Source organism: Anoplolepis gracilipes, chromosome 13 (assembly GCF_047496725.1).
Source record: "Anoplolepis gracilipes chromosome 13, ASM4749672v1, whole genome shotgun sequence".
Classification (NCBI taxonomy): Eukaryota; Metazoa; Arthropoda; class Insecta; order Hymenoptera; family Formicidae; genus Anoplolepis; species Anoplolepis gracilipes.
The window spans coordinates 9869690-9896718 of record NC_132982.1 but is presented as its reverse complement, the minus strand read 5'-3'; the positions used below and the strand labels follow the sequence as shown (position 1 = coordinate 9896718).

General features: G+C 37.7%; 4 protein-coding genes across 5 annotated transcripts; 2 read left to right on the top strand and 2 right to left on the bottom strand.

Annotated features, from left to right (window-relative positions):
• Positions 1-169: 169 nt before the first annotated feature.
• Positions 170-3803, bottom strand: Rab40 (RAS oncogene family member Rab40). Its single transcript, XM_072905035.1, has 4 exons — positions 3160-3803; positions 2759-2952; positions 2421-2643; positions 170-2326 (listed from the first exon to the last, which is right to left on the bottom strand). The coding sequence occupies exons 1-4, from the start codon at positions 3317-3319 to the stop codon at positions 2019-2021; spliced, it is 885 nt and encodes a 294-aa protein (XP_072761136.1). The 5' UTR covers positions 3320-3803; the 3' UTR covers positions 170-2018.
• Positions 3804-4825: 1022 nt separating this feature from the next.
• Foxk (forkhead box K) lies at positions 4826-10718 on the top strand. Its single transcript, XM_072904098.1, has 5 exons — positions 4826-6281; positions 6975-7766; positions 7849-8102; positions 8177-8282; positions 8401-10718. Exons 1-5 carry the CDS (start codon positions 5923-5925, stop codon positions 8576-8578), a joined length of 1689 nt encoding a protein of 562 aa, XP_072760199.1. The 5' UTR covers positions 4826-5922; the 3' UTR covers positions 8579-10718.
• Positions 10719-10959: 241 nt separating this feature from the next.
• On the top strand, positions 10960-18025 carry Grip163 (uncharacterized). 2 transcript variants are annotated; one of them, XR_012047850.1, is made up of 16 exons: positions 10960-11557; positions 11677-11894; positions 11996-12240; positions 12302-12401; positions 12499-12855; positions 12922-13032; positions 13123-13293; positions 13364-13653; positions 13732-13951; positions 14052-14283; positions 14375-14567; positions 14648-16328; positions 16406-16615; positions 16705-16877; positions 16939-17313; positions 17457-18025. XR_012047850.1 is itself a non-coding variant. In XM_072904095.1 (15 exons), the coding sequence occupies exons 1-15, from the start codon at positions 11359-11361 to the stop codon at positions 17243-17245; spliced, it is 4707 nt and encodes a 1568-aa protein (XP_072760196.1). In that variant the 5' UTR covers positions 10960-11358; the 3' UTR covers positions 17246-18025. The 2 variants fall into 2 exon arrangements, 1 of the variants encoding a protein (XP_072760196.1); XM_072904095.1 differs by having other exon boundaries at positions 16939-18025.
• On the bottom strand, positions 17449-21881 carry Ilers-m (Isoleucyl-tRNA synthetase, mitochondrial). The gene is made up of 15 exons (XM_072904097.1): positions 21583-21881; positions 21193-21315; positions 20945-21092; positions 20672-20876; positions 20258-20568; positions 20017-20183; positions 19670-19906; positions 19409-19581; positions 19200-19335; positions 18948-19105; positions 18689-18832; positions 18390-18603; positions 18051-18303; positions 17801-17982; positions 17449-17682 (listed from the first exon to the last, which is right to left on the bottom strand). Exons 1-15 carry the CDS (start codon positions 21787-21789, stop codon positions 17449-17451), a joined length of 2892 nt encoding a protein of 963 aa, XP_072760198.1. The 5' UTR covers positions 21790-21881.
• Between the last annotated feature and the right edge of the window lie 5148 nt (positions 21882-27029).

The following is a 27029-nucleotide window of genomic DNA, read 5'->3' as shown; positions in this document are numbered from 1 at the left end:
TATCGATTGATGAAAGTTACAATGCTCAGATTAACAAGAAACTAATGTTACAATATGTTGCGGGAAGATAATTTTGCCAATCTTATTTAATAGAATAAGAAATTTGGATTAAATTATTAAAATAGTAAACTTTTTAGTGTTAATTAATTATATTAATCAACACTAATAATTAAGATTAGAAATGTGTTTATTATATATAACATAGTAAAAAGTACATGGAGAGAACAGACTCTCCATCTTCCAACAAAATTAGCGTTTTATTATTAAACTCGAAGCATTTTGGCAAACGGGACGGTATTTTCTTTTCTTCCTTTTCTCAAGTATGTGCTGCATGTGGCCCCCTTTCAATTTACCACTCATATACATGTACATACATATATATGAATTATTTTATTCTCGTTTTTGTGAGAAAATATTGTGACATAATATACACAATTAACGTGACTAACCATTTATTAAAGAAGATTTGGTTTAAATTAAAGGAAAATTCGTTTGTGAAATTTTTACATACTGATTACATGCATCGCATATTATGTATAATGACAAGTAAAGTTTATTCAATTACATCTCACAGACAAGTAAGCACATTGTGTGTTATGTTCATATAAAAACAATATTATAATATAATAATTCTATTTATATATACACATAATACAATTTAGTTAAATCTAACGTAATATAAATACATCTCATGTGCTTTCCTGGCATCGAGCAATTTGTTACAGATATATATCGTTAGAGATCGAGTGTGTTCTATCTAGCTAGCTATACAATACACACAAACGCATCTCCTGCAATCTTATACTGTACAACTTATATTTAGGTGAAATTAAATAAGACAATACTTTTAAATAACATACTTTAGAGGCGTTTCGTTAAACGTGGGGGAGGGAAAAACACCACTTTGCACATTTCACAATTCACATGAGACAAATAAAACACCGAGGAAATTATCCGATCGCGATCGATGTAATATAGTGTAAAAACTCCTGCCGTAGAAAGAGCTAATTTTATTGCTCTTTGTAAAACCGTCTTCTTAAAAAATATATGCTCTTCCACGGTCGGTGATCGGTAGTTTCCGATAAAAAGTTTTTTTTCGCAAGGATGTAAGCAAGTGAAAATATATATACATATATTTATCATATACATGGATATATATATATGTATATATTGCTAATATATCTCGAGTTAGCTGCTCTAAACTTTCTATGCTTACACTATCGTCATTAGTCTACACCACAACCACTGTAGACTTAGCAAACTTGTACTTTTTTTTTTCCTCAATTACTCGCCTGTTTTTGCAATCTTACGACCAAAAAAATACTTCGCACAGAGAGATACGTTTGTGAGAAAGGTGGAAGGGGAAAAGGTGGAAGGGGTTACTTTTCCAACAACGGCCAAAAAAAAGTGACTTACATAGATTTAAAAATATAGGCACACTCGCGTGAATCGCATTAATGTATATCGGTTGATACATCGTGTGTGTATATTTTTTACTTTGTAATCCCTAATGCATTCTCTTTCGCGATAGGAAAATCCGTACGAGCTCCGATCGATGTAATATGATATACTTAATAATAACGTTTAAGGATTTCTTTCCCTGCTTGTATACTGTAACTTGTTTCTTTCTTCCTCTATCTCGTGGATGGCACAGATATATGATAGTTGGCCTCTCTTAAGCTCGTCAACTGTTGATCGTTAATAATTTGTGCACGTAAATAATTTGTTTGCAAATGTGAAAATATACATTTATATGATATGAAACGAGTGTCTCGGAATAAACGCAACAAGAGTATCGGTCCAACATTGGCAAGTGACAAATTGGAGAATCGTATATATTTTTTACCGTCTTCTCGTCTATATTAATCTAACAGTGATCGCTATCAATTACGAAATAATCGCAAAACGCGCGTTTGTGCATTCTCGAACGGGGGAGTGAAGAGAGAAGGCCCGATTTTGCCGAGGATCGTTTTGTGTAAGTAACCGCGTTACCCTGATTTCTTCCCTCTCTGTCATTTTCAAGACACTGTGCAGGAATTGCGACCGACGCAACTTGTACGAGAATCGGTGATACTGCCGGGCGAACTGCCGGGCGTGGACAATCCGTTGTGACCCATCCCGCCAATGCGTAGCTTTCGATGATGCGAGCCCAGACACTTGCTGGAACTTGACGAACGATTGCCATTGTAACGCAGCTGGGTCGTGGTTGTCATAGCGTACGATTTCAAGTGCGACTTGATCGACTTGGGCAACGGTAGTTGATCGATACCGTAAACCGTCGTTCGGGCTACTATCGCGCGACATGCCAACTCTTGCAGGCTGAGAACTGCAAAGATACAAATTATATCCTTTAATGTAAAAAATGTCTTGTCAATTTGGAGATTTCCAAGATGGATAGATGGCTATAAGGTATAAAATACCTTTATTGGATCGCCATAATCTTTCCATGCCGTTCCTATGCAACGCCATGCGAGAAAGTTCCGAGAAGCTCTCGCGAATATTGAAGTCGCAGAGAGGCGAGACTTCGAAAAACGCCATTCGATTTTTAGCTGCATAAGTCTCCGCATCTCGTTCTCCCACTTGTCTTTTGAACTCCAAATGCAAACGATTGCCAACCAATACTTTTGGTACACCAGGCGCGTGCTGTTAAAATTTCAAGTCGATCAAGATACATTTTTGTCAATTCTTGTTTTATATATATATATATATATATATATAACAACAGAGTGATTGAAAAGTTATAAATTTGATCGCTAACCTCCTCCACTTCTTTTAGCCACCTATCAATGCCGTCAAAGGACCATTTGTTGGTAATATCATATACCAAGAGTATTCCTTGAGCACCCCTAGAATAAGACCGAATGATTGTGCAGAATCTACCTTGGCCTGACGTATCCCATAGCTGCAACTTTACTCGTTTTCCATCGAGTAAAATGGTGGTAGTTTTGTAAGCTGAAAAGATGATGAATAATTAAAAAAAAAAAAAAAAAAAAAACCCGAAATAACTAATCTCTCAAATTTCAAGAGAGAGGTATTATTAGAGAAAATTATAATAAAATTACTTTATACAAAAAACGCTTAACGCTAATTTGTGAAATGCTGAGGAGAGATGGACCAAGTGAAAAAGGGAAAGACAATTATTCCGTAGCGGTAACGTACCGTTGCCACTGCAGAACGGCGACTCCGCGGCGCCGTCCTCGAGGCCGCTCAAGATCTCCTGCTTGCCGACGTCACTGTCGCCCACCAAAAGAAACTTGAGCAGATAGTCGTACTGTTTCTCTTGACGAGGTTTCGCAGCGCTGGCCTCACCTGCAGCCATAATATCCGGCTGTCGCACACCCTGGGCATACTGCAGGTGACCCACGGAGCGACGCTCGCCCACCTGCCGCTGTTAGGTTTCTCTCCGTATTCGTCAACGGAATACACTGTCTTGTTGACGTCGACCACCTCGACGACGACGACGACGACGACGAACACCTCTCGGTGAAAGCTATCGCATCGTATCGCGGTTCGCAGAATCGTCGCGTAGACACTCTCATCTAGGATCCCGGTCGGAACGATCGAGATCGCGCTTTTCCCGTCTGTCTGTTCCCCTCTCCCTTTCGTCGACGATATAGATTATAGACACTCTGCACCGCCGATGGCGATTGCGACACGAATCATAACAAAACAAAACTGTGACTCCACACTTTCTCCGCTGTTTTCGCGCTGTTCGCCCCTTCTGCTTCTGCCACCGCTATCTTCCTTCCTGCTCTTTCCCCCTGCGCGATATCTCGCGTCGCAAGTCGCAAGTCGCAAGTCGCAAGGTGCTCGAAATTTCCGAAGGTCGAGTGTGTTCGAGAACGCGTCGGCCGATTCCGGGCACGTTCGACGATTCGGAGAGACGCTATTGGCGCTAACAGCGTCGTTCTATCTTTCTTCAACGTTTAATGAGCAACAAAGATAGAAGGTTTGTTTCGATCAATTTTATTATATAGTTTCTATTAATTTCACCGTATTACACATTTCTCCAATCGTTCTTTGCAATTTTAATTAAGTATATCATTATTTAAATTACAGGTGCCACTTTGAGGGTATATAAAATGGAAAAAAAAAAAAAAGAGAAGAAAAACAGCTGATGGTAAATGGAACAGATTCGATCGATTATCTGGACATTCCACGCGATTGGTCAATTCTTCCGTAATTAAATATTTATTACGCAATCATGCAAATTCTGCGAGAGAACACAGTTTCATGTAAGTGGGATAAGAGACATGGTGGAATTTGATTGGTTACGTCAAACTTTGGCATGTATGTACGATGACTTATCGATTAAAGTTAGCAAAATTGATTATCGGTACGTATAGCTCTCCATTATTAATTTTACCCTTTATTTCTTTTTTCACCGAATTGAACAAGTTAATTAAAATTCTCTTTCTCGCGTAGAAGGATGAAAAGAGGAGTAATTACGTAAAGGAGATATAAATCTCTAACGGATTCCTCGACCATCTTCAACGAAATTCCAAATCGCGAGAAAAGATGAGGCAAGATGAGTTTTATTCTCGTCTCTTGGTTATCATTTTCGCGACGTCGTTGGCAGTTTTGCCTTCGATACGAAATCTCGAGAAGATGAAGATGCCCTGAAACGGAGAGTGATCACGCAACGTGACGCGTTCAAACGAGCCGCCGATTCACGGTCGCCGCGTCACGTGGTGACCACCCACATTTCGGATTGTGGGTAAACAAGAAGAGAAGAAAATATTTGTGCGCGCGTATCATCGTCATCGTGGAGCATCGTCGATTCTCCTCGTCCTCGTCGTCGTCGCCGTCATTAGTGATCGTCGCGGTCGTCCTGAATCGAGAGAGGAGAAAAACGGAAGAAAAAAAAAAAAAAAAAAAAAACCGAGATACGAGAAATCCCTCACCGATCGCCGGAGGCGAATCAGGAAGAGAATCTCGGAGAGAGAAGGTGCTTAAATCTACCCTACCGCTTTTATAAGTTATTAGAGGAAGATTACGCGCGCTGTAACGTCGTAACCAGGCGCCCGGTGTGTACGTGTAGTGTGTGTGCGTGAGAGAGGGGCCGTACATATATATATATATATATATATACACACATTTTTATATTTATATATATATATATATATATATATATTGGTCGGACCGCGCGCGCGCGCGCGCTCGCGAACGACGAACGAACGAACGCACGCACGCACGCACGCACTCTGGAAAGAGTGAGGAGAAGAGACGTACGGTGCCGGGGCGGTGCGGAGGAAGGAGAGCTCGAGAAATAGCCGGCCATATTTCGCGCGAGTGCCTTTTATACTCGTGTGGTGCACATACGCAAAGTCGCGCCGTACGTGTTTTGCCTCGCGTGTCGCCTCGTCTCTATCTCTCTCTCGTCCTGTCTGTTATAAAGCATCTTTATCTCTCGGCGCTCCGATTTTTTCTTTCCCGTCTTGTTTTTTTTTTATTCCCCTCTTTCGCGCACGTCTCTCTCTCTCTCTCTCTCTCACACACACACTCTCCCCCTCCTCCTGTCGCCAACTCGCTCTGTGTCACATCTCTCTCTCTCTCTCTCTCTCTCTCTCTCTCTCTCTCTCTGCACGTTTCTCTCTTTATCTGTCTCGTGTCTCATTTTTGTCATCGTCTAATCCTACCGTATACCGTATATCGTAAAGAAAGTCTATATTCCTCTGTACCGGCTCATCTCGCGTTTTCGTCCTTCATCTCTTTGGATATCTATTATTTATATCTAATATATCGGACCAAACGTCCGTCGAGATTTATCTCTCAATCTCGAGCGGCTATCTATCCGTCGTTCCGTCTCTCTCTTTCTCTCTCTCTCTCTCTCTCTCACTCTCCGCTGTCCTACTCCGCTGTCTTCCTCTCCTTTTCGCGCTGCTCTTATAACTACACTACGGCACATTCGCTCTCGGTGCTATGTCTACGTACTCTCGTACCCAGGAGAGCGACGCGTGGGCTCTTCTGGCATTGAAGTCGGCACCGGCCAGCCCGACGAAGATGCAGTGGAATCCGGAGTCGAAGGGCGCACCGATTGCGCGACTCGAGGGTCGCGAATTCGAGTACATGGTTAGGCAACGGCGCATCACGATCGGCCGCAACAGCAGCAAGGGTGAGGTCGACGTCAACATGGGCCACTCCAGCTTTATCTCGCGAAAGCACCTTGAAATCTACTACGAGCATCCGTTCTTTTACATGGTGTGCAACGGCAAAAACGGCGTGTTTGTCGACGGGGTATTTCAACGCAAGGGCGCTTCTCCCTTTCAGCTACCAAAGACGTAAGTATCTCCAAATATTTATCTATTTATTTATTTACTTACTTACTTACTTACTTACTTACTTATTTATTTAAGCGCGCCCGGCAACGATCTCACGTTTTGCCTTCTTCCTTTATCATTTGCCACCAGCGAGCACCACAAGGATTAATGCCTTTGCTGGAAACATTGCTTTCACTTTATTGCACTCATTAGGTACTCTCCCAAGTACCCTTTAGGTTTAGGAGTAATACCTGTGAAGAATATTTAAGTTGTACATTTTTTTTATTACAATGGAATTAAGAAAAAAAAAAAAAAAAAAAAAAAAACCAATATAATATTCTGAAATAGCCGTTACCTCAAAATAATTAAAAAATTTAATTATAAAAAATAGAAACATAAATGTATATTATATATAAACCTAAAATTAACCATAAAAGATAGTCCAAAGAGGTAGAAAAGTAGCTAGTGATAAATGGTACGATGGGGCCATTCTTGTAATATGAATTTTTACCCAAGCGCAACTGAGAACAGAGGAATTTAAGAAAGTTTCTGATTAAATAATTCTACAACATTGTAATGTAATTTCATGTATTTGTTTAATTGTAAGTAATAAGTTTGTCAAACAATTTTTTCTCATTATAAATGTTTGATTGTAATATAACACAATGGTACTCTTACTTCATAATTAATATTATCTTTGATGGTGTTTCACAGATGTACATTCAGATTTCCGAGTACAACGATAAGGCTGATTTTTCAGTCGCTTATAGACGAACAGGAACAAAGTAACATTCGCGTGCCCTCCCCGCCAAAGCAGAGGGCACCTTTACCGCCACTACGGATAAATATACCAGACACTGGGTATAGCAGTCCGTTCCCGTCACCCACGGGAACGATCAGCGCCGCCAATTCTTGCCCGGCGAGTCCACGCGCCGGTCAGGGTAGGAGAAACATCTCGGCGGATCTGCAGATGGTGGCAGCGTACGCCGCTGCTGTAGCCAACGATCCGCAAAATTCCACTTTGGACAGGCACAACTTGGAGAGGCACGAAGGTGGACAGAGCTCCAGCAGACAGATTAGTCCTGAGCCTGGCGTAGAGGCGCGTTATCGAAGCGGAAATAATTCAGGACCGAACGGTACCGCGCCCCATTATAGTCCACCGAAAGACGATTCGAAGCCGCCATATTCCTACGCGCAATTGATTGTTCAAGCGATAGCTTCGGCGGCGGATAAGCAGCTCACATTATCGGGCATCTATTCCTACATCACCAAGAACTATCCATATTATAGGACTGCGGATAAAGGCTGGCAAAATTCTATTCGACATAATCTGTCTTTGAATCGTTATTTTATCAAGGTACCGAGAAGCCAAGAGGAACCGGGTAAAGGTTCCTTCTGGAAAATAGATCCTCAGTCGGAGTCTAAGCTTATCGATCAGGCTTTTAGGCGGAGACGACAACGTGGCGTACCTTGCTTCCGCGCACCTTTTGGAACGTTATCATCAAGGTAACGTCGAAACGAGGTTTTTACCTCGTAGCACGAATATCGACAATTCATATAACACAATATTATCACGTGTGATCGGTAGGAGTGCGCCGGCTTCGCCATCTCACGTAGGAATTAGCGGCTTGATGACGCCGGAATGTCTAAGTAGAGAGGCTTCCCCAGGACCTGAATCATATCCAGACAGTTCTGTCCCCTCTCCGGCTGGACAACTCGCGACGAGTCAATCGGCGCCTGGTTCGCCCGGTCATCCATACACGTCGTCCCAATCGACTCACAAGGGACGTCTGATGCAAACGATTGTAACAAATGGTGTTGGCGGTGATACTGGAAGAGAAGGTAAAGTTTTTTTTTTTTTTTTTTTTTTTTTTTTTTTCAAGATATATATATCATTGTTCGTTTTTTTAATATAGAAAAATATTTGGTGCCTGGACCAAACGTTGTAGAGGACCATTCTTTATCTCCGGCTGGCCAATATAGTCCGGCTCCTGTTATTGTACAATCGACGTATAATTACAGGTACGCTCGTTATAGATACATTACTGTCAACTCTGTCAACTCCGTTATACTTGATCGACGTGGCTTTGATTAATGATCGACCATTTACATTCTCGTATAAATTCTCTGTTTGCAATAGTGGAAATTTTATCGGCCCCGATGCTGGCGTCGGGGGGGTTAGCAAACGTGCCCACGAAGAATCGGATAGCTCGCCTGGTTCACCGGCCCCGCTTGCGATTGTCGAGAGTCCCGAGCCGCCCGAACAGCAGCCATCGCAATCCAAACGTCAACGTATTCACGAGATGGACGATCATTGAACTGAGATACATATACTTAGCATCCTGTTACGTAGAACATTACATTTACATTGCATTATTTGTCTCTATCGTCGAACACATATTGCAAACTTCATATTGTTTTAATTGCATAACCGCTTTAGACTGCACATAATCAAGATTGAGCGTCAGTTCTATTATCTCGTTAGAAATGACGAGACACTGTTGTGTGTATGAGTTCGCAGAAGAAATACCGATCTTTGAAAGAAAGAACGACGAGAGTAGAAGACACTTTTCCTGTCCTTCTAGAATTCATGTTTCACATGATTCTCTCATCAACAGTCAATGTATATAAGATACACATATACTTTATTAAATGCTTTCTCTTTATGACTTGTTAACTTCGGCTGAAGATATAGTATATATATGTATATGGAGCTTATTTGATTGAAAAAGTCATTCAAAATAGTAACAGCAGCCGGATATTGTGCTGATACATTAAATTGCAATAATGTGATGCGGTAACGTGTGCCATTCAGCGTTTAGCCGATTTATTAAATAGATAAAGAGAAAAAGAAACGAGAATGTTACCCAATGTAATTCAATCGAGTTAAAGCGCGATATATATTTATGATTAAATTCGCTGATCGACATCGACATTTCATACTCGCGTGATTTTCGTTGCACTATCGCTTGCACCAACTTGGCGTCGTTATCGCAATTAATGAAGATTAATAATAATAATAATAATAATAATAATAATAATAATAATAATAATAATAATAATAATAATAATACAAAATGATATAGAGAAGAGAGAAATAGATTATTATTACAATTACTATTATAACAGCGTTCTTAATTTGTGATATGCTCGATCGAATGTTCCATCTGAAGACGAGATAAATAAGGCATAATTTTGACAAGAGAGAGAGAGAGAGAGAGAGAGAGAGTGATCTCTCTTTCAAAAAAATTACATTGTATCGTAAGTAACGAGAAGAAGCTGATAAAGGATAAATTTAGCGAACGAGCATTTAGGAAATGAGCTTTGATGATATAGTCTCTGCTCTAGAGATTGTTATCAGAGTCAGAGAAAAAAAACAAAAAACAAAAAAATAGAGCCTTGTATAATATTTTACATTTAATCAATATGTACGGACGCGTGCGGTTTCACCTGGTTGTGGAACCAAACCAACTTGAGCTGATCGAGCGGCTACACATACACAAGCATATATTATATAAACACAAAAGTTCCCAGGGAATCTACATAAATACATGCATGTCGGGAGATTTTTAATTTTAATGAAGATTTCCCCGGATTAATATCTGTCATCCCGAGTTTTCGCTTGAACGAGGCGATTTTGCATTACACCGTGGGATGGTTCACCTAATTTTATCATCTAAAACAGTCTTCTTATTTTTAACGTTAGAAGAGAAACTGTTTCAGATAAAAAAAGAAAAAAAAAAGTATTCGTGTCGGAGAAGAGAGGCTATTGTCAAGGATAATATCATGATGCCAAACTCTGAATTATGCACAGAGTTCTTTCGCGATCGGTTTACTTTTTCTCGTGCAATCATAGCTAATTGTAATTTTCCAATCTCCCTTATAGAAAAGAGGGGTCGGCGTTAGAAAAACAATACACGTGTAGCGTTTGATTTACGGAGGCTGGGCGAGGAAAGCGGTATATTGGATTGCGATTACGTTGTGGAAAATTGCGTGGTGATGTAATAAAAGTAAAATTTATTTTTCTCGCACCTTTCGCGCGCGCGTATACAAACAAACACACACACACATATATATATATATATATGACGTTTATCTGAAACGTTATTTTTCTATAGTTGGAAATATACGAACACCCTACAAGGTTTTGGATGATACTGGTAGATGGACTACGCTGTTGTATGTACAGTGTTGATGCATACGTATCTCGTAAAAGCGACGTATGTTCCATTATACATATACGTACACATACCTGTGTAAATGTCATACATATACATACATACATATATATATATATATATATGTGTGTGTGTGTGTATATATGAATATGACATGTCGCGAAAGAGATCAATATGTTACAGACACGTGCGTGTTGCAGCACACATTTCAGTTCGGTGTCATACGCATGTATGTGTGCATATGTATAATATCGCAATAAAATTAATACTATATTATAAATCTCTTCATTCTATCGCACGTGTTTTTCTTATATATACCTCCTATAATTTTTCATACACACACACACATATATATATATATATATATATATATATATATATATATATATATATATATATACGTTGCGCTCTTTAATGATTAAAATGACAATTATAATATATTCTTATTTAGATACGCTGTGGCGTATCTCGCGACAATAAAAGGCTATTCATCGAAATATCAAAGTTCACATTGGAAAATTGAGCTCACATTGAACTTCAATGATTGAAGTTAAATCAATGGATTTGTTTTTTTTTTTTTTTTTCTTTTTTTTTAAATTTATTTCTGCACACTAGACACTAGCCTGAACTGGCTATAACACTAGTTGTCGAGTTCAGTGTCCAGTGCGGGAACGAGAAAAACAAATTCAATGTATGTATATGTATGTATGTTTTTCTAATCTCTCAATTATAAATTTAGTCGAGCTCCTCTAAATTGAACCTCTCTCTATTCACAACTATTCCGTATTCTCAAACAACATTAAGAATAGGGGGCTTGCTCGAGTTATGGCCGACTACATATGGCACTATGAAAACAATCATCGTTTCCCGCGATTCTTCGCAACAATTAATTAATAATCGCTTGAAGGAGTATTTCGATCATGGATCTAGAACGGAAGGACGCTAATATTTATGGTCTCGTAACACAATTGGTCGAGCATACGTTGCGAAAGAATCGTTTCGAGAATGGAAACTCCTATACACCACCGAAGAATGATTTTAAGACGGTGAAGAGGCTGCGTTCAAGGGTTTATGAAATATTATTAAACAAGAGTAAGAAAGTATACGAAGAGAGCCGAGGTACATATTTTATTTATTATTATTATTATTACTTGTATATTTCTCGTGATATACTTTATATTATGCGATGTGATAAAAACATAGATGTTCTTACAATTGATAGCGCTTTATCATTGCAGAGAATGTAACAAATTCTGAAACTGATCCCTTGGTGGAGATATTGAAATATGCCTTTGTGCTCAAACTGTCTTTCAGACGCATGTCGGAAGCGGAAAAGTTGGAAAACTTAGTAAATGAATTGTACAGTAACACGGTTAATGTAGAAACTGGGATTCAGCCAATTTTAAAATTGTTGATAGAGCTGAAAAATTTTCAAACTGTCACAGGCACTATCCTGGTACTTGTTTTATCGTCAATTATTCAATTAATTATCAATTTACTGGAATCTTCAACATTTATTAAACCTAACACAAATGTAACTTTGTATTCTTTATGTAGGATGTATTTCACTATGGTAAAACCAATCCCTGCTTACCTGAAGATGTTACATTCACAAATGGCGTACCAATGTTTCAAACATATCCCATAGAATCTTTTATTTTGCCGGAGAAGTTTGAGGCTATGTTGGGGATTCGTAAGACTTCTACTAGGGAAGACAGACATACATTGGCTAATTTTGTTAGTAGAGTGTCCTTTGAAAATCAGCATATATCAAAAACGGTATTAGGATTCGAAACAATTAGGTATGACATATTTCTTATACATATTTGTTAGGACTTTTCTATATGGATGTAATAATTTTAGATATAATAATGCTATTGAAATGAATCCTTGCATATCGAGCTGCACTGAGAGTACAGCGAGACAACTTGACACATTTACTCCCTTTTCAACAAGCATTATGGTAAGACTGTATGTGTGTGTGTGTGTAATATTACCTTTTATATATATTTTTTGATACACAAATTTCTTTATACATGAATTACTGCTTTTTTTATCAGGTTGAACAAACAAATATGCTATATTCGTCTACACAAAGATTTATATCAAATGTAACTTTACCTTATGAATGGACAAAACCTGTAGATTATCAAAATGAAAATGCTTTGCGTGTTACGCGTGTGTCGGATAATTCCAATTGTAATTTTATGGATGGATCTAAACATGTTAAAAATATTAATCAAATATGGAAAGATGTACACGTTTCCAATGATCATATCTCAAAATTACGAACCTGGGAATCTTTTGGAGCTTTAGAGTCTTCCAAACAATTACTATTTGTCACTGATTTGCCAGAGACAATGCTACATTTAGCGAGGATAAGACAAACAAGTATTTTATCACTGCTACCAAAGAAGGTAAATATAGCAATACTTTTATAAATGAATTTTATAAAAATTTGTTTTTGTGTTTTTATGTTATAGGTGATGCATTCCATATCCTTGATGCAAGAAATTTCTTCCAAAAAATTCTTATCGGATGTTAAATTGTTATTATTTGGCATAGATTCAGATTCTTTTAAATATAATACTGTGGTACGGATGCAATTAATTTTGTTAATGCAATTATTTGTCTAGTGTGTAATATTTTTCATATTTTATAATAATATTATATTCATATTTCAGATAGGATTTACATTGGAGGAAAATATTAGCGTGCATGGTATAAGTTCGGATACATTGAAGATGACGTGCCAAGAAGTGATTTGTTGGGGTAACAGTTTCAAATCCCTATTGCTTCTTGTCACGCCTGATCCACAAACGGGCAAGTTACGACAAGACGGTCTTATATTCAAAGTACATATATTTTTTTCTCTCTTATATTATAACTTGTTTTAATTACACACTAAATGTATAATTGACACAGGCAATGTGTGCTAATGTCAAAGAGTTGCTCTTATATTATCGGTCGGCGTTGCAAGGAATTCTTAACCGATACGAATTTGACGGATTGTTAAGCCTGTTGAAAAAGATTCGTCCACTGGCGCATTTAATTGTTGAAGTTGCAAGACTGTGCGATTGTTGCAATCACAGTCAATGCACCTTGGGCAGCGGAATTTTAACGCACATTTATAAAGAAGTGACCAAAATCACTAATCCAAAGGTTGCATTGGTGTTTTACTCTATATTAAAGTCGTGCTGCGAAGTCTACTTTCGGTAATATAAGATAATGTATTGATTTTTTTTTATTCTTCCCAAAAAGTCAAAAATAACGTTGCGTCAAACTTTTTATAGATTGCTGCAAAATTGGTTATTTGAAGGGACATGCGACGATGTTTACGGAGAATTTATGATTCAGCCTCAATCTCATAATCTGCGAAAAAGAGGGCGTAAATTTTGGACGGACAGTTTCGCAATCGACACCGAATCAGTACCTGGTTTCTTATCCGAACTATCAGACTCGATATTGCAATGCGGGAAGACGTTGCGACTTTTAAAAATTTGTAACCCAAAGGTCAGTTATCAGCTTTTTCATTATATCAAAGCTTATTATTTTTTTCAATCGTAAACATATATAAAAAAACTTGTCTACATCCGTATCTATTTTACTTTAGAATCCTGTATGCAGTGTATCTTTCAATTCTCCACCGGAAGTAAGGGTCTGCTTGAGCGTGTCCATGCTGCGAGAACAAATGGTAAAATGTCAAGAATATAAACGTGAAAGTGAAGCGGCATTGGGACCAATTGTATCTCTATTATCCGCGATTCGAGATGAAAAGAAAGCCGAGAGGGAAACGGCTGAATTGGTGATACGCGCGCAACAGGAAACGTTATCGCGGCTGAATAGTAATATTTTTATTCAATTTTTAGTTTTTATCATATACATTTTAAATTCAAGTTGCATATATTTAACAATTTTTTGCAATATTCTCTTTAGAACAACGCCAAGAATTTCTCGTGAAGGAAGCGCAACGTAAACGAGAATTGTTGCAAGAATTGAAACACCAAGCAGAAGAGAGTGCGTTGTTTAAAGAAAAGCAGAAGGAAATTGAAATGTTGGCTGACAAATTGTTGCTTGAAAAACTCGATCGAGAGCAGGAAGAAATACAAGAGCAGCAACAGGCCGAGCGGTAAGCGTCAACAAAGTTTGCATGAAAATGATATCTATAAATTTGAATTAAAAATAATTGTTACTTTAATCGTGTTACAGAGAGCATCTTATAAATTACTATGATAAATTAACCACTGACGTAGAGAGCAATCGCGTACGATCGAATTGGCGTAGGATGAGAATGAGTCATTTCGAAAAACGCGTAAAACATTTAAAGTCTATAAAAAAGTCCGACAACGAAATGTTGGAAAGTGTCGTCACACCAAGTTTGGATGAAAATATAATCAATATTGACGAACAAAATAAAAATATTCCCATTTCACCCAGCACGGACGTGTCTACATCCGAAATGGAAGTTGTATCTAGTCAAGATGAAAATAGCAACTTTTCAGAAAATGAAGTATTGAACGTAGGGACAATAGATGTTTCTAATCGGAACGATACTACAGAAGATTTATCAATCGCCAAAAGTGTGAGCTCCGACATCTCATCTAGCAATACCGATAAGGAAATTTTATCGGACGAGAAAATTACAAGTAAGGATTCTCTCACGACAGTGGACACACAGAATGTACGTTTACCACAAGAATCTTTACCGTTAAACTATATTTACAAGAAGAATAACGAGAGGAGCAATCTACAAGATTTTCTACGCGACGAGGCGATGAAAAATATTCGTACAATTATAAACAACGATAAACAAATGGCCACAGTCGATACTCGTTTAGATAATATCTTGGAAAGCGACGAAATTACCAAGAAATTAGTTGGTGCTATCAATAGGCCTAAATCCTTAGTTATCGAAAAGATTGATAATATGACTGTGGCACAAACCAACAAACTTAAAGTCTTGTTAGAAGAATACGGTATGACTCCGAATAATAATGAGCTCAGTACGATACTCACAGATAAACAAGGTAACGTTAATTGTACAAACGACAATAACGAGGCCGCTAACAATCAAAGTTTAGATAATACGGAAATTGTGAATAATAATGCTTCTCCAACATTCAATATCAAATTACCGGAAGAGGTAATGAGGATTGCGAACGGACCTATGAATAACGAAGAGTGTTCAAATAAGATTAATGATGCGAATGTCAAAGAACAAGATCCGATATTGAATAATATTCAACGGCAAAATAATACAGATACGCCAATGTCATGTACGACTGATAATTTCACCACGTTATCGACCCACACTCCTCTGTCGCAGATACCAAATAGCGATGATATATTTGCTCTAAACGCCGGTCAGGAATCATCTTTATCCGACATGCCAAAATCAATCATGATAGAGGAGACATACTTTGAATCTCCGATGAGTGGTAATTTTAAATTGCCGAATTTGTTTGGCTTTATTGGTTCCGACGTTAAATCATCGTCCGTTTCATCGTCATCTTTGACCATAGCCGATGTTGAGATGATCGATCATACCTCGCTCCATGTATATTTAGAAAAATCCATCATCATTCCTCTGCAAATACAAACTCGATTGGTTAACAACGCAATTATCAAATATTTGGTAAACGACTGCAAAATGCTTTCGCATTTGCACAGTCTACGCAGTTACTTTTTTCTGTTGAACGGCGAATTCGCAAAGAGTCTAACGGATTCGCTTTATTCCCGTCTTTACACAATATCCGAGCCGATCGAGCTATTTAATTCTGCCACTCTCACGAATCTCTTGGAAAAGGCACTAATGAACTCGTTCAGTAATAATTATGCCAATTCCGAACTTTTAAGCCTGTCCGCTGTCGACAAACCGTGCCAATTATATGTACGTATAACTTTTTGAGAGATAGTTTTTAATTGCCATTATATGATAATATTTGTCTAATAATGTTTTTATCGCAGATCTCAGATCCAAATGTTTTGGAATGTCTTTGCCTAAACTATAAAGTAGCATGGCCATTGAATATTATCTTGGACGACACGATGATGTTGCAATATAGCAAAGTGTTTAAATTCCTAATAACGACTGGTAGAATGTCGTGGGTATTGCAGGAGGACTTTAATATAATGAAGGTAGAACGTGACGCAGTCAACTCGGAGCAATATCACAAGGTAAATCATTATAATTAATTGTTACTAAATGTAAAGGAAATATTAAGAAATAATTTTCTCATCGATGTCGTTTGTTGGCGGGTGCACAGTTGCAGTTGTACAGACACTCCATGACCCAATTCACAAATGCTCTTCACAATTATTTAACGTGCAGCGTGTTGCACGCAAGTTGGAGCGAGTTTGAAAAGGATTTACAGAACGCTCGAACGATAGATCAAATCTATCTCTCACATATGAATTACATTAAAAAAATACTTTCAAGGTAATTATTCTCAGTGATTGATAGTGAAATAAAAGTGAAACTAAATACATATTAATTTCAGATGTATGCTCCACACGCGCGGAGAAAAGATGCGCGTGTGTTTAATGCATATCTTTAAGATTATACTAAAATTTCACAATCGCCTAAGATCGCAAACTTGGAGGCTCGATAGTGATAATACAGGCCGATATATCCATCCGAATTTCAAAAGTTTGGAGCAGATGTATCGATCGTTCTGCGAATGGCGGGCATATATGGCATATGTCGCGCATAAATTTTCCACCAGTGGATATCAGCCGCACCTGACGCATTTTCTCAACGCTTTAAATATAAATCATATGTATGATTTAACGACAAAACAACAATAGTACATAAAATTCCGTTTTTACTCGTATCTTCTTTTACAATCGAGTGTATCGACTGTAAAAGGATGTAGGTAATATGTCATCATGTCTTATTTTTTAAATCTATTAAAAATAATTTAATTTTCGAAAATGCCCCTTTTTTTATATATTTATTTATTTAACAAAAAAAAATTGATAGATTGATAAGAAACAATTCTGTGTTGCACTTATACAGATATCGACGATACATTCGCCATATCAAGTACCTTAATGCAACGGCCGCAAAGGCCGTTTTTATCCGACTCGGGATGCCTTCTACACCTTTGGCAAAGTATTTTCTCTGTATTATGTAATTCAATCTGCGTTTCGTTTGCCATCGGCGATTCTAACAACGTAATTAACGAGAGTTGTAAAATGTCGCAAAATTCCGACGTGGACGATTCTCGATCTTTCTGAAGTATCTGTGAATAGAGGAAGAGAGAGAGAGAGAGAGAGAATAATTATGTTTATTATCACTATTCAGAATAAAAAATTATCGCATGAGAAATTTACAAAAAAAAAAAATAGAGTAAATCTTACCGAAAAGGATTCATAGTCGGTCGTTGTAGCTGTTATGGTACCTGACAATTCCCACGTGTTACGATCAGCCAATGTATTGACTTTGCTTCTCAAGTTTAATGCTCTCTCTACGTGTTTAGCGATTTCCGGTTGATGCCAAGTTTCCGGTACTTTATATTCAGTATGATACAATGGCACCGATGCTGTGTAAATGATACGTACATGATAAAAATATGTGGAAAAACACGTATTTTCTCGTTAAATTACTTACCCAAATTTTCAGGATGATAAAGCCATACTTCTTCCGCTAAATGCGGAACAATTGGCGCGATAGATCTTGCGAGTACAGTCAAAATCTCAGACGTTACTTCCATCGCAGCCAGACGCGTCGGGGATCCCATTTCGTCACAATAAAGTCTATCCTTGGTTAAGTGACAGTAGACGGGCGACACTGTATTCGTCAAGAAATTCGTTATCAATTTACACACATGATGATATAAATAATTGTCGTACAAGTTTTGAATCTGTGAAATAATCAGATATATCAGATGATATGTAGATTATATGATTTAAAAAAAAATCTTTGAGTAACTTTCAAGCGTACAATTACCTTTTTGTCATATTGATGTAGAGCATGCAACATATACTTGTCAAGATAAAGATATTCCGGTTCGGTTGTAATTCCGTCGTTGTAGGAATGTAAAACGCCCAACAGGAAACGTAAGACCAAACGTAATTTTTGCGTAGATTCGTGACTTTCACGCAACAACGTTGTCGTGACTGGAACTTGACTATGTTGACATCCGTGACTAGCTACCCACCATCTGTTAATTTATTTTAAATATCTTATTTATGTCCACACACACAGATTTGGACTATAAACAAATAGTTTTATGAAGAATAGTTGACCTTAAAGTATCAACGCCATACGCTGGATCTTTATTCATTTTTTCTCCACCTTTAGTAATTACTTCAGGATTTATGACGTTTCCAACTGATTTCGACATTTTCAAGGCTTTATCATCCACAGCGAATCCGTGCACAAACAGCGCGCTTTGAAATAATATAGGTAAATATATATATATATATATATATATATATATATATATATAAATATCATTGTGAGATTTTTAAATGGATACTTAATTTTTTATATTATGTAAACTACCTGTAAGGAGAACGTTCTTGAAGAGCGATAGATGTTAGTAATGATGACTGAAACCAACCGCGAAATTGATCCATTCCTTCTAAATACAAATCCGCTTTATATTCCGGCAAAACGGCCGACCACGAGAGACCGCTGTCCAACCAAATATCCATGATATCCTTAATAAGAAATATAATCATGTATTTTGCAGTCATACATTACTGACATTCGACACTATTAGTGAAAATAAGTCAAAAATTTGACTCTACATACCGTTCCTCTCTCCAGCTCATCTATATTATTCAATTCTTGCCGTAGGTCACGACCGATTAATTTTTCAATCGATAGCTCCCACCAATAATCGGTACCGTAACGTTCCATCAGTTTGCACAATCTCTCGACCCATTTTCTGCACAAAACATGGAACAATATGTATAAGTCTATTCTAGTATAATTTATCGATCGTATAGATAATTAGTTACCTGCTTGTATATATATCACCAGTTCGTTTATTATACAATATCGGTATCGGAGTTCCCCAGGACCGTTGTCGAGAAATGCACCAGTATGGTCGTTGTTTAATTTGGACAAATAATGCATTCAAGTACGATGTATGATTTTGTTCCGGATATATTTTTATATTCGCGATGCTGTCCTTGCGTAAAAAGAAAAGGAATATGAGCACATAAATGATGAATATGTAATAATGTATCCCTGTTTTCAGAAAGATCCGATTGACTTACAATTGCAATTTCCTTAATAGATTTTATGTCTATGAACCATTGGTGACTCGCACGGATGATTACAGGTTTCTTAGTTCGCCAATCATATGGATAGCTGTGTGTAATCGTATCGGTATGCAACACATCTTCGCCAATGTGATGTAAAATTTTATTAGCGCCATCGGTTAAGACATCTAAACCAGCGAATTCATCACCCGTTTCTTTGATGAAACATCCATCGTCATCTATCAAGGATAACTGTAACATTAAATTGAATTTTAAATTAAATGTTATTCGAATAAAATTTCACCAAGCTAAATGCGAAACTCAATCACACATGTTGCGATTGGCAAAAGAGACTGACTTACTACTGGTATGTTATTTTCAATTGCAAGAAGAAAGTCCTCTGGACCATGGGCGGGAGCTGTATGAACTAATCCAGTACCGATATCGGTTGTAACGTGTTGTCCAGGTAAAAATGGTAAACGTTCTTTAGTAATGGGATGAAAATATTTGATTTCACTCAATTCTTGTCCTGTAAAGAAATTTTTTTTTGTTATAATACGTTTATAAACATAAAACTATAAATAATTAAATAATACGCGTTACCTTGGATGGTTGTAATCAATTTTAACGGTCCAAGCTTCTGCTCGATACTTGTTAAGCATTCTTGCGCAAGGATATATAGATTTTTTAAATTGTCCTCCACAATACAGTATACAATGTTATTGGAGAAAGCTATAGCTTGATTAGCTATCAATGACCATGGTGTTGTAGTCCAGATTAAGGCATAAAGAGGTTTGCTCTCCAAGTTGTTTAATTTCGAAGATAACGCAAGTGCGTCAAGTTGCATACGGATAATAACACTTTTGCTTTTGTGAGACTCGTTGTATTCCAGTTCTGACTCTGCTAATGCTGTTCTATAATTATATTGAGAAAAGAAATATTTATAAATATTTAAGGAGACTAGAAAAATTTTTCTACAAAATTGATTTATGAATTATTTCAGAATCTATAAAGTACCTAGAAGATGGTGACCAGTGCACTGGTTTAAAAGCCCTGAACACGAGCCCTTTGTCGTACAAATTTATAAACTGTTGAAGTTGATTCTTTACATACGAAATATGATTTGTGAAATAACATCCCGATTCGTTCCAGTCAGCCACAATACCCCACGATATAAAAACTTGTCTTTGCTTCGCTATAGCGTCACTCGCATATTTCCTAGCTAAAACATAGAAATTTTAGGAAAGTATAATATGTGTTGACAATTTGTATTTGTATTTTCCGACATACCTTTTCGACGAATTTCTAGCGGATTAACATCCTTTATATCGCCAAGTACTTTTAGTTCAATTGGTAAACCATGGCAATCCCAACCTGGGACGTAATGCACTCTTCTACCTGTTATAATTTTATTTCGTAGTGTAATATCCTTAAGGACCTAAGCAAACGATAAAAACTAACTTATTCCAAATATCAGTCTTGTCAGTAATAAAGTAAAAAAAGAAAAATTATCGCATTTTATACAGCTTTTTATCAACCTTATTAATGGCGTGACCCATGTGTGGCTCTCCATTAGCATATGGTGGACCATCGTGCAAAATAAAATCTGGCCCTTTAAGATTTTTCCTCTGCCAATTATATAATTCCAAGAAACCACATTTCTACATTGATAAAATACAAAATTGTTACAACAAATATATGATCAATTTATATAATAGAATATTAATAATTATATAAAATTTATATTGTATTTGTAGATTATTGAATTAAAATTAAGTTATGTAAATAACATTATATATTATTTACAAGATTACAACTAAACTATACTAGATTTTTTCTGTCTTTTTTTACAAAGAAGTAAAAATATTTTAATTCAAAGATTAAATTGAAAAAAATTGCAGAACTGCATGCAGAGACAACAAACTCACTTCTATTAAATAGCTATCCATCTCCACTCTTTTCTTGCCACTAAGTCGTGCCGGAAAATTAGTTTGCGGCAACAGCACAGTTTTCGTGTAACTTTGTTTCGTGGCACTTTTCATGCCTCTTAACCATAATGCGTAGCATAGTTTTGCACAAGTTTGCAATTTCGTAGATTTGAACAACTGTCCCATTTTCACGTTAAATATGAACATTGAGTAAATGAAAATAATGTTTGTTTTCCCTATTCTAACCTTAACTTTTTCGCGAGCCTAGCGTTCGCCATTTTTAAATGTCAAAATTCTGTCATTCCACGCGCATGTGCGATACATCGTTTAGCTATCGACTATCGATATCCTACGTATGAGATTTTGACACGCGTCTTGTCAATATCTGTCAACTATAAATATATTTTTCCACCGACGGAGAAATTTTTCTTTCAATATCGTACGAGGGGTATCGCAATTTGATTATTATTTTATAGGATGACGAAATTTTAAGGAAAAGTTTAGAGTTTGAATTTAATTGCATATTTTACTTCATCTTTTTTTCTACATATTTTCTCAACATGTCAAGTGTCTATATTTTTTCAAGAAACAAATATATAATTTAAGATTATCTTTTTCTCAGCCTTGTATAAAAACCGTTTGGCATTACTTTTTTAATGAATTATTGCATTTGTATATCTATTCCGGTATTTGACGTTGAATTTAATCCTCGAATTTTTTTAGCAAATTTTAGATTTATTAAAAATTTAAGAGTTTTCTAGATTTTTATTTTTGGATTTTAGATAATTAAAAATCGCAAAGTTATTAGATTATTCGAAATTTAGTAATTTTTGGATTAATTCTCGAAAATCAGAGTTATTTTAATTGGCAAGTCAAATTCTCTATATTTGTTCTTGCAAAATGATAATATCGGATTGCGAAAGTATGTATATTTATGATTCCATATTCTTGGAAAGCTTCGTGATTAAAGAGATCAAACTTTATATCGCGGACGCAGCTGTTTTAATTTTTGTGTGACAGTAAACGTTATACGTTTGTTGTCAGATAATGCAGGCGAATTATCTGGGAAAAATCCAGAATGCAAAACAATGAAATAGCCATTAATAATCTACTATTATATACCAGGGAGTTATACAATTGTAATTACTCGTGCCTTTATTTAATCGGCGGTACGAGTCGCTCGCGGTCGGGTGTAAATTCGGGCGAAAGAGATTTCTCTTGATTTTCAACGGGTGTCCGGCAATTAAGCACGCGCGCCAGGCCGAGCTGACGCGACACGGACAATAGATGAGCCGGGCGGGTGAGCCTTAATTAAATGGTAAAGGCGGCCGATTAGTTGGCAAACTCGCGATAGTGAAAATTTATTATACCCAATGCACCCCCGCAGGATCTCCACTACGCGCTCTACCTTCTTCCGCAAATTTCCCCTCCCCCTCCCCCCCCCCCGCCGCGGCCCGACTGTGCAAACCCGGGGAGTTGGTTTGTCGCGCATAAATCCTGCTTCTCTCCAGATGGGATACACACGCCGCCGCAGGGCGATCAGATAGACGCTGTAATGTAATTATACGCCTCGGAAGGAGGCATGCCGGCCGATACCCATTTTCACATGAGAATTACGCTGTCGTAGTCTACCGGATCGTTTTGCACCCCCCTCCCCCCTCCGGGTAATTTTCTATTATTCCATATGCAAAAGGGGCGCGCAATATCCTTTTGGATTTTGCGGGAGATGCGACGCTATGGAAAATAATAAATGATAAGAAATGACGATTTGGTACACATCGAAAGAGAAGATAATGACGAGAGACGACTGACTAGGTGTTGGATGTGCGTGATGGAAAAATAAATTTACTACAATTATATAATATTTGACAATGAATTGAAAAGGTTATTGTTCCGTCGGATGTGGAGTAAAGGATGATGCTGATGCTGGGCAGTCGGGTCCATCGGCCGAGGGAAGAAGGAAGATCAATTCGCGCGCACTTTGCGCAGACAGCTGATTACCCGCATCCTGATTATCGAGCCTAACCAGGGAACACACAAGCCTGCCCACTGCAAACAGATCCGTCCATGTTCGTGCCGTATTGGCCGAAACCTGGTCTCGCGTCGGACCGCGGAAACGCAAGAAACGCCGGGGATTATTAATATAGATTTAATTTTCTCGAATTTGCCGAAAGATATTCGACCGCCGCTGCGTCGAACTCTACGATTATACATATGAGAAACAATGAGAGGAGGGAGGGGAATGGAAGAGAGTGATATATTCGCATATTTCGACGTATATTCCGGTGCACCTCGATGAATTTGGCTGTTCTACTCCGGCATGCTTGGCGTGCTCCACGTTACTCTGGTTTACTCCAACATTCTCTCTCTCTCTCTCTCTCTCTCTCTCTCTCTCTCTCTCTCTCTCTCTCTCTCTCTCTCTCTGTACGACGTAATCAATATATCGTGTTGCTGAGACCTTGCCGCGTCGTCGGCAGAGTAAGTTTAGGCATAGCTTTTCAGGTGTAACCAGACAGAGACGCGGCAATTCAAGCTAGATATGTATCTCGCGCGCTTGTACACGCGAGCACACGATACCGCGGATATCTCCGTGCTAATTAATATCTCGGACAGCATCTCCTGCCTCGTGAGAGATGCTGCTGTTGCTTAACGTCGTCGGCTGTTTAACGCGAGGTCGAATAGAATCGATCCGATCGTCGGTTTTTAATAGATGCTTGAGACTGCTCTGTTGTAATGAAACAGCGTTTCTTTTTGTGGGATAACTAACGTGTAAATTTGATATCCTGTTAATGTCTTGTATAATTTTTTAGTCAATTCGAATTAGATTCAAAGAAATTCTTTAAAAAAATATTTTCAGCAAAGTTATTATCGAATTATCTATCTGTCAAAAATTGTTTAAAATTCTATTAAATAATGCAAATTTTCTTTGAAAATTTAGCTTGTGACATTTCTTGAATTATTGATTTTTGACATTTCTTTTGAGGAAAGGATATTTTTAAATTTATCCAAATTTTCTGTGATAAAAGAGCAGATATTCCTTATTCCTTGTAGGTGGAAGGATACATTAGCAATTAGCGGGTTGTTTATATAATTCGGGAAATTATTGATCTTACTCTATCTCGTATAAATTCATTATCGGGTTTTATATATCGATAAGCTCGTTAAGCTTAATAAATGCAAAACAGACGAGGAGATAATGAAAGAGATATATCTGATAAAAATAAAATATCTCTATTTAGTAAAAAAAAAAAAAAAGTTAATATATTTAGTAATAATTTTTTTAACTTATCATTTATCGGTGCATTTATCTAACCAGTCTCCCTCGTAATTAAATATTTCACAGAAATTCCTATAAAGAGCCAGAAATTTAACTCGTCGTGGCAAAATTTGACGAGAAATTACAGAAAAATTAAAATGATTTTGAAAAGAGAGATTTTACGCGAGATTCTTGATTTGAGAGATACTTTTAAGCGTCCGTGCGAAACCTGAAAAAAAAAAAAGAAAAAAAAACAAACTTTGCGCTCTCTTTCTTTTAATAAACACTAATTATTCTTGTGGAAAAATGCTCGTTTTCGTTGAAAAGGAAAAATCATCGTTCTTCGACTCAAACGTTTCCACCGATTGCGGCTAGATGCGATGGCGGTGAGATGGTATGCAATTAATCAGGCCATAAATGACGCCCGTTTTGCCTCCTCACTCGTGTCGAACGAGACGACACCGAGAGGCATCGGGCCTTAATTATAACGGCTGGTTTGTGATAGGCACGCGAGAGAAGGCTGCTTTCCCGTTTGCGATAAATTGTCCTCCGTAATTGTTCCGAAGCTTTCGGGAAAGTCGAGCTTCATCGGAAATCTATAGTTTTACTTTTTCATCAAAAAGATCAAATTCATCTTTTTCCTACAGCGATATTATATTTCTCAATTTCAGATATTGACAATTGAATCGGACTATTATCTGCGGTGAGCAGACTGTCTAAAGGCGAAATATCGCAAAGGGGCTACACGACGTGTAATAACGTGCTTTCAGTATTCGTATCTTGTAAATATTACGTGATATTGGTTTTTGAGAAAATTGATTTTTAACTTTTTCAAACGTAAAATGAGAAACATTCGTAATAAGATATATTTTAGAATGTTTTTTTTTTTTTTTTTTTTTTTTTTTTTTTTGATATACTTTATAAATTTTTTAAAATTTCACACATTTCTCATAAATAACAATGTAATTATTTGTAAAAGTAAGGAAAATGAGGTCGCTGCGTAAATGGTGCATTGTAATAAATTTCCAATAATTGGATTAATAATTGCCATAAAATTATTATACGTTACAATGAAATGAGCATTTATTTAATAATCATTAGAAAACCACGGGGAGAGATACAATCATTACTTTTATCATCGAGAAATTAGTGAATGATCCTATTTAGGTGCTTGATGCTAGAAATAAGCCTAACCGACTTAATATTTAGATTATAACGATTTATGAACGATTTCATTCGATACAGGATTTCTCTGACAGGATTTTCGGACAGATTATAGTATAGGGCTTATTGTTCCTCTTTTACCTTCCACCTCTCGCTACCCCCCCCCCCCCTACCCTCCACCCTTTCCCCTTCCCTATGGTATTCGCATCCGGAGTCCATTATCAGTTTTTCGTGCGTTATACTCGGTGCCTTAATTACCTTCCCTTATACTCGCGGCTTATTATGTTCCTGGTAGTATAATATAACGCGGTTCGTAATCCCGTTTGCCGTAGACTTAGCGTATAGTATCAGCCAAATTACGGTGCATGGCACACGTAGCAGGCAGTCTCGTTGAATTGTACAGTCTCTCTCTCTCTCTCTCTCTCTCTCTCTCTCTCTCTCTCTCTCTCCCCGTCCGACTACAACCGAATGGACCAGTAAATAAGACTGGTTTAAGTTATGGCAGTTCTCTCTCGCACTACCTCGGTTAAGTTTATTTCAACGCTGATTAATGTAGGACTACACGCGCGCAGCTGCCCTTTCGAAAACGACCTAGTCGAGAGACGACGAGAACCGGAAGGGGAGGAGGGGAGGGGGAGGGGGAGGGTGAAATTCGAAAACCGGGTGTAATTTCGCCGGATTTCGACGCGACATATATCGAAGGGGGGAGGGGGGGAAGATGAAAGGAGAGATGATCTCGATGTGACGTTTATTCGCGCCAATTCGGCGGGAGGTACGATTTTGTCGTGTCTACAATCTGGAAAATTGAACTCTCGTCGAACATTGTACGCGAAATTCGGATTCGCAGCTAGGACGCGAAGATAAACGGAGGACTTCCACCGCCCCCCCTCCCTCCCTCCCTCCCTCCCTCCCTCCCTCCACCCGCAAAACTCTCGCACGCAGGATAACCCGTCCCCGCGCTCTCTCTCTCTCTCTCTCTCTCTCTCTCTCTCTCTCTCTCTCTCTCGTCGTAAATCGATACGTCAGG